Source organism: Moschus berezovskii, chromosome 20, assembly GCF_049115385.1.
Source record: "Moschus berezovskii isolate FMDL1 chromosome 20, NW_MosBer_1.0, whole genome shotgun sequence".
NCBI lineage: Eukaryota > Metazoa > Chordata > Mammalia > Artiodactyla > Moschidae > Moschus > Moschus berezovskii.
Genome location: NC_142479.1, coordinates 65,163,628 through 65,171,664, shown reverse-complemented (window position 1 = coordinate 65,171,664; position 8,037 = coordinate 65,163,628). Strand labels below are relative to the sequence as shown.

At 47.2% G+C, this 8,037-nt stretch overlaps 1 protein-coding gene across 1 annotated transcript; it reads left to right on the top strand.

The window, feature by feature from the left end:
- Positions 1–1,104: 1,104 nt before the first annotated feature.
- Positions 1,105–7,431, top strand: BIRC5 (baculoviral IAP repeat containing 5). Its single transcript, XM_055408459.1, has 4 exons — positions 1,105–1,276; positions 1,560–1,669; positions 3,315–3,432; positions 7,206–7,431. The coding sequence occupies exons 1-4, from the start codon at positions 1,166–1,168 to the stop codon at positions 7,293–7,295; spliced, it is 429 nt and encodes a 142-aa protein (XP_055264434.1). The 5' UTR covers positions 1,105–1,165; the 3' UTR covers positions 7,296–7,431.
- Positions 7,432–8,037: the final 606 nt, after the last annotated feature.

Sequence of the window (8,037 nt, the reverse complement as noted above, 5' to 3'; positions counted from 1 at the left end):
TAAAAAACCTTTGGAATCTCCCAAGTGATAGGAGAGTCTCTTGTTGTAATGAGCAATTCTTGGCAGGCCCCTAGATAGTAGCCAGAAAGACCAAATCTTCTTTAGACGCACAGGAGGTTTCAGCCCCACCTTCCAAATCTTCAGGAAGTGGAGAGGAGCTGGTGACTCAAATAATCACCAAAGGCAAATGATTCAATCAACTAAGCTTCTGAAACCTCCATAAAAACCTAAAAAAGGATGTTCAGAGAGTTGGAAGGCTGGGGCCTCTGCCTGAGGCTGGGTACCAGCTACACAGGCCTTCTCTGAACCCAATCTGGTTGAACCTACAGGCAGATGCCTGCTCCCTGGGCAATCATTTCTATTATGCAGGCGTACTGTCCTGGGTTGTTCACTTCCTTGAATCACATTCCTATCCCCTCCCACCTCTCTGAGAGGACACCCAGGTCTCCTGGAGGCAGGGCAGTGGGCATTATTTCTTTCTACACATGGCTTCACCTCTGTTTACCCCTACCTGCATCTCTGGGGCGGGGACTTAGAAGAGAAATCTAACTCGTGAGGAATTCTGGTGGAAAGGGAAGAGCAAAGTGACAAGGATCAATTTCTGGATCTCCAAGAAGCTTCAGTGAAAAGATTCGATAAAAGACTTGATAAAAGAGTGAACAGCTCACTCCAGCAAGCGTGGAGATTAAGCTGTAGACTTCATCTATGTGACACCTTTTCCTCGGAGGATGCATGCCTTCTAGATGGACGGACCTCAGCACATATTCCAATCTGGCCAGCACAACGCCTCGGGAAGCTAGCGCTAATGGTTTCAGGAATGGGGCACCCACAAAACCAATAGAGTTTGCAGGGTGAAAGGGCTTAATCCATTCGTGCTCGCAGGGGCCACTCCTTGAAACTATCACGGAGGCTTCAGCACATCCCCAGCTTGTCTTCCCACCACTCTTAGCAAGTAGTTGGGATATAAGTAAGCGCGGGGCGGGGTTCGCTCGTCGGCGGCTGAGCAGCTGCAGAGCCACGCGGCGAGAGGACTACGACTCCCAGCATGCCTCGCGCCACACAGCTTCCTACTTCCCAGGAGGCAGCGGGAGGAGCGTTCCCGACATGCCTCGCGGAGGCCGTCAACCGCCGGATTTGAATCGCGGCACCGCTCGGCGGCGGCGGGATGGGCGCCCAGTCGTTGCCCCCGGCCTGGCAGCTCTACCTCAAGGACCACCGCATCTCCACGTTTAAGAACTGGCCCTTCTTAGAGGGCTGCGCCTGCACCCCGGAGCGGGTAAGACCTCCCGGAGTCCCCAGGTCCTCCCCGCCCCAAGAGTACCGCCCCCGTCCTGCGGTGACCCGTCCCGCGGACTCCAACCCTTCCGTGGGCTTCTGGGCCCTGAGTGACCTCTCCCTCGGGCTCCGGCCTTTCTGTGGACTTCCGGGCCCGGGGCGACCTCTCCCCTGGGTCTCAACCCTACTGTGGGCTGCCAGGCCTTGGACAGCCTCTCCCGCGGGCTCCGGCCGCTCTGTGGGCTCCCTCCGCGCTGGGGCCTGAGCTGAGCTCTCCCTTGCAGATGGCCGCGGCAGGTTTCATCCACTGCCCCACTGAGAACGAGCCCGACTTGGCTCAGTGTTTCTTCTGCTTCAAGGAGTTGGAAGGCTGGGAACCAGATGACGACCCTATGTAAGTCCCGCAGCCCGGCCTCACTGGGCTTCCTGGGTGCCCCAGTTCCATCGGGAACTTTTGTTTTGTGTTGCTGCTGCTGCTGCTAAGTCGCTTCAGTCGTGTCCGACTCAGTGCGACCCCGAAGACGGCAGCCCACCAGGCTACCCCGCCCCTGGGATTCTCCAGGCAAGAACACTGGAGTGGGTTGCCATTTCCTTCTCCAATGCCTGAAAGTGAAAAGTGAAAGTGAAGTCAGGGCTCCTCCAAAAAAAAACACCCCTGAATTTTGAAGGATTAGTGAAAGAGCTTCAGCTTTCCAACCTCCTTTGTGCCCTGAACAGCTATTGTAATGGATGAGTCTGCTGCTGGCACCTTGGTGATGCCTTCAACCTAATCCAACCCGATTTGGCCGAATATCCTTCTGGATGAATGTTAAAGAAAGTAATTTTCCTGTGGGTTCTTGATAGCTTTTAAGTTACAATGCTGGAACAGATCCTGTTGTGACCTAGAGCTGTCCAGGTGCCTTTCCTGTTTTAGAGTTTTTAAATCTGAAGCTTTATTATCTGGACTATCATTCATACAGTAGAAAAACCACACCTTAAAGTAGTACACTCAGTGTTGTTTTGGATTTTGTTCTTTGCGTCTCGTTTGCGTGTGTGTGTGCCTGTGTGCATGTATATATTCATACAGACAGCAGCTGTCTTCCTGTAATGTAATACCCCATTTTTCCCTCCCATTTTTTTCCCCATCAGAATCAGTAGCTTCCATAACTTGAATTTTTTTGCCCTAGAGAATCTCTGGAGTTGTTTCTCTTCTTGGCAGGAAGAGTATTACGGTTTTTCCTAACGTGTTTGCTCTTGTGACCCGGTATTGACTGGGATGGCATGGTGATCACACCAGGGATCAGTGCAGAAATACTGGTTGTATTCTTGGGAGTGAATTTCCAAGTGCTGTAATGTTTTCAGATTATAGTTACTATTGACTGTCCTCTTGGGATTTGTGTGGCTGTGTGTTTCTTCCAGATTGTTCTGGGTTGTTGTTGTGGCTTTTTGTTTGTTCTTTTTGGCTGCATCAAGTAGCTTGTGGGATCTTAAGTTCCCTAACCAGGAATTGAACCTGGGCCGTCAGCAATGAAAGTGCAGAGTCCTAACCACTGGACCAGCAGGAAGTCCCCAGACTGTTCTGGTTCTGGTGCTGTCTGCTCTGCAGGGATAATTCCCACTGAAGAGAATGGTCATATAAGCACCAGAATTCACTGGAGAAACCAGGCCAGTAGTGCCCTTTCTCTGAACCAATAGGTTATGTAATACGTCCAATAAAATGAGATAACTGCAAACGGTTCCTGGATGATTGTAGGGGCTTTGACATGTGGTACCTTTAGATTTACACTCTAACACTTTTCCTACTGCTTGCTAAAGGACTCCAGATAGACCATAACAGCCATAGGAGGGGGCTGGGGGCTGTCCACAGACCAAGAAGATGCTGAGATGAGGTGTGTGGGAATGTGGGTCCGGGCACTGGCCCCATCCACTTCAGAATTCACACTCTGCTCCTGAAGCAGAGCAGCGTGTGCTCTGAGGTGGGGAGGGAGACTGGTGGTAATGAACTCTTCTCCCTTTGCTTCACTGTCTCTGTTGACATGCTCGTGTATTGTTTTTTCTAGAGAAGAACATAAAAAGCATTCATCTGGTTGTGCTTTCCTTTCTGTCAAGAAGCAGTTTGAAGAATTAACCCTCAGTGAATTTTTGAAACTGGATAAAGAAAGAACCAAGAACAAAATCGTACGTATCACTGGAAACAGGAACCAAGAGCGAATCCCCGTCAGCATCTGTAGTCTAAACTCCGCGCCCTCACAGACACCGCAGAGACACTGTTCCTCGGTACTTTCTAAGCCCTCAGATGCGTGTGTGAAGATGTAAAAGGACAGAGAAGCACATGGCCTAGACTGTCACCTTGAGGTTGTGCAATCAGAAAAGATGCATGCCCTGATGGCTGCCTCTGGTGGTGGGACGTGTGAGGGCTAGGCTGGCATTCCTGCCTTCAGTGGCAGCTGAGATGGTAGCTCATTTATATGGAGTGTGTTCATGTGTTAGCAGAGGTGGGAACAGAGGGTTTGCACACACAGAGTAGAGTGTGTGTCAGGAACGGGCATTATGAGTATTGGGAGAGAGAAGTGCCAGTCCTACTGGACCTTGAAGGGGTCTTTGCAGGCAAACTTTGACTCTTGCACAGGTAAACTAGGTTATTGGGAGAGTGAAACCATGAGTCCATAAAGAAGCAGCTCCCAAACAGCCTGGGCTGTAGAGAAGTAAGGTTGCCAGAGAAAACCAGGACTCCCAGTTAAGTCTAAATTTCAGGTACACAAGGAATAACTTTTTACTATATCTCACATTTTGTGTGGGTGTTTACTAAAAAATTACTTGTTTATAAGATGTTCACATTTAACTTAGCATCCTCTCTCTTTATGTGCTAAATCCGGTAGCTTTACGAAGAATACATATTCAGTTATTTAATTTCTTTTTAGCAAAGCCCTGGGCAGGGAGTCCAGACATAACACTTGTTTCTGCCACTCACAGACCTTGTGAATTTAGACCAGTCTAGATCATAGTTTCCTGCCTATAAAGTGGAGGATCGACCCCCATGGTTTCTGAGATCCTTTTCAACTTGAAAATCATGTTCTTTTTTAAAGATCAATATACATAATTCTGTCTAATATGGTACTTTTTAAATGCTAAGGACAAAATCGAAAATTTTTTCACGAAGCGAGAAGTCAGTGGTCAGTAAAGCTGTATATTCAATGGAGGTTTTGGGAATTGCTGTGTTGGAATTAGGAGGAGGGCTAGAGAGGGCCTTTGAGGTTGGGGTGAGTTCATTTTCTGTGAAGTGCCACAGATGGTAAGTGTTTAGCCATCATGGGCCACAGAGTTTCTGTTAGATATTCCTTTTTTTCAAAAAATACTTATTTACTTATTCATTTTATGCTTTGGCTGTGCTGAGTCTTGTTGCTGCACTTGGGCTTTTTCTAGCTGCGACAAGTGAAGGCTGCTCTCCAGTTGTGGCGCATGGGCCTCTCATTGCGGTGGCTTTTCTTGCCGTGGAGCGCAGGCTCTACTCGGTTCAGTAACTGTGGCCTGTGGGCTTAGTACTTCTCAGCATGTGGGATCTTCCCAGAACAGGAATCGAACTGGTGTCCGTTGCAGGGTGGATTCTTAACCACTGGACCGCCAGGGAAGCCCTAGAAATTATTCTTTGTTCATTTTTTTTCCCACAAATATTTAAAAACATAAAGCATTCTTAGCCACTGGGTTAAGAACAGGCCATGGGCTGATTGGATGTGTCCCACAGGGCGTATTTTGCCAGCCCTGTTCAAAGTGAAAGACCAGCTTGTGTACTTTGGGAGCAGTTGTGGGAAAGCTATGCCTGTGCGAATGGGAGGAATGTTAAGGTTAGTACAGTGAGACTGCAGCCAGATTGTGGAGCTCTGAGAGACAAAGATGTTTTGGTAGTTGAAACAAATAGGAAGACAGACACTACAGTTGTCACAGTCCAGTCCTAGAAAACTGAGTGCTTGTGATCCTGTGATCTGATAGAAGAAGATGATTAACCTGTTGAGGAAGGTGACTTAGGAGGACTGGAGGAGGAGACCCTGGAGATGCTGGGCCTCCCGTATCTGGGTGTCAGCAGTGGGGGCAGAACCAGACCAGAACCAGGTGTCAACACCCAGGAGAAAAGTGGGGAGATTGAAAGAAAATGGTTTGCTTCTATTTTGCAAGTGCTTTTTTGTTCTCCTCAAGTCAAAATACTTTAAAATCTATACATTTGTTTTTATTACCTTAATTGTAAAATAAACTATCAGTATAAAATATAAAGCTTTTGTAAGGAAGAACCAAAAGCTTCACCCCTATGCCTAGCTCCAGGATGAACACCATTAACTGGTGTATTTCCTTCCATATCATTTTTAAATGTATATATTTGGGGAAATTCCCTATTGGTCCAGTGGTTAGGACTCTGCGCTTCTACTACAGGGGGCACAGATTTGATCCCTTGTCAGGGAACTAAGGTCCTACTAGTCTTGTGGTATAGCCAATAAAAAGAAAATCAAATAAAATTCAGTTTCACTAGTGGCATTTTATCTGCTTAGTAGCTACATGTGGCCAGTGATTACTTTATTGAACTGTGCAGACAATTGAACATTTTCATCAGTGCAAAAAATTCTGTTGGATAGGGCTGCTCTAAAGTGACACCTAGTTGTGAGGTTTGTTGCAAATAATATATCCCTGATATAAAAATTCAGGTCCTTTTGTTTCCTTATGGGCATATGCTTATGAGTGGATGTGGACAGTAAGGTGTGGGGTCAGAGCCAAGTGCAGGGAATGGGTGTAACCAGAGGCCCATCTGCTTCCTGCTAGAGCTCCAGGATGAACCATGTCGAGTGCATCGCTCCTGGAGGTGGGCTGGCGTGCAGACCTTGTCTGTTCTCTGATAGGAAATAAGGTTGGGAGCTGATCTTTTAAACCATTTATTAAATTAGCAATGGGATTGCAGTATACAGTTTTAAGACAGACATTTATCCAGTGAGATAATTACATGTTGCAGTTTACAAATACTGAAAACAAGGAATGAGTGTTGTCTGTTGTGATGCTCTGAATTAATGAGACCCCATATTTAATTGAGATGCTGCTGGTCAGTTCAAAGGACCACTGACTGATCAGGCAGCCACCTGGGTGCTGGCTGGTGTGCGGCCAAGGAAGAACTGGGGATTGGGGTCTGACCCGGTAGCACTCCGTGTGCTCTCTGCTCCTGCATCCACCACCGTCTTTTGAAAAAAGCTACCTGTATTGTTTTTCTTATTTAACCCAATAAAAACATATTGTTTGTTTTTTAATATGGCAGAGAAATCAAGTAGATGAATTTGGGAAAGAGCTTTCTGGATTTCCTGACATGATTGTCATTTGTCCCCCTGGAGAGAGCACTTGGCAGAATGAAAGATTGGAAGCCAGATTCAAAGAGCAACTGCAGGTGGCAGGTTTTCTGTTTGAGGAGAAAGCTGCTGCTTGATAGGGAGGAGAGGAAGGCTGTGGACTTTCTGTGGAAGCTTCAGAAGCAATGTAGGCTGGGGAAGAGCAGGGCTCTGCCACAGACCAGCAGGTAACCCTGAGCTGGATGGTACTCTGGACCTCAGCTTCCTCTTCTGCATAATGGAGATAAAGGTGGCATCTACCTCATGGGACATGGAGCGGTGAGTGAGCTAGCGTGTTCGGAGCAGTAGAGTGGCATGGTACAAGCAAAGCCATCAGTGTCTTCTGGTATAACTATTGTGAGGCAACTCAGATGAGAGGCACTTGAGGGGAACTCCCTGGCAGTCTGATGGTTAGGCCTGGGAGCCAGGGTTTGATCCCTGGTTGGGGAACCAAGATCCTTGGTTGCATGGTGTAGCCAAAAAAAAAAGAAAGAGGCCTTTGAAGTGAATGAGAATATTTACCCCATATAGCTGGGCATCCCTATCCGAGCATGCCTAGAGCTTCAGTTTCACGTATGTATTCTTTATTTCCAGGCCAAGGAAACCAACAATAAGCAGAAAGAATTTGAAGAAACTGCAAAGAAAGTCCGCTGTGCCATTGAACAGCTGGCTGCCTTGGAGTGACACCTCCCTGTCACTGCTGCACAGCGACATAGACACTTCGTTTCCAGGGCACACCCCTCAGCGTTACCAGTTTTCCTCTGGGGCCTCTTAACTGTGCATTAGGAAAGCAGAACATCAACATTTTGAAATGAGAATATTTAAGCTGTATTTTTTATTTTTTTTCTTGAAGTTGGTGCCAGGGTCTTCTTCTGTTATATAGCTGGAGCTAAGTACAGTAACTGACCCTGTCTTTTCTCTTTGGTAGTTTTTGTTTTATTGTTTCCTGGACTTAGCAGGGTGAGGGGAGACATTTGCTCATGTGGGTAGAGCCCTTTTACAGCAACGTGTTTAGGCTTCACGAAGCTGGTGACTGTCCAGTTGAGATGTGATGCGTGAATGTGATCATAGGTCCGTTATGACTGGACAAACAGGATTAAGAATGCCATTTTAAGTTTCACTTGCATAATAATCTGCATTTATGGTGTGCACTTATGTTCCAGATGTTCTATGTTATCTCACATTGATGTCTACAGATCTGTGACCATCTCTTTTACCCCATCAGGTCTATGGTGTCACAGCAGCTCCCTTCCTCCCAGACAGATTGTACGGCCCATCCCTGCCATGCCTCTGAAAGTGCCCTGTATGTTAGGGCTTCCTTGCCATCCCATCTTGTGATTTTCAGTTTCATAGGGGTAGCCCTGGGATTAGACCCCAGGCTCTGCCTCTGGACTTGATCTGTGTCAGAGCCCTTTCCGTGACTGTA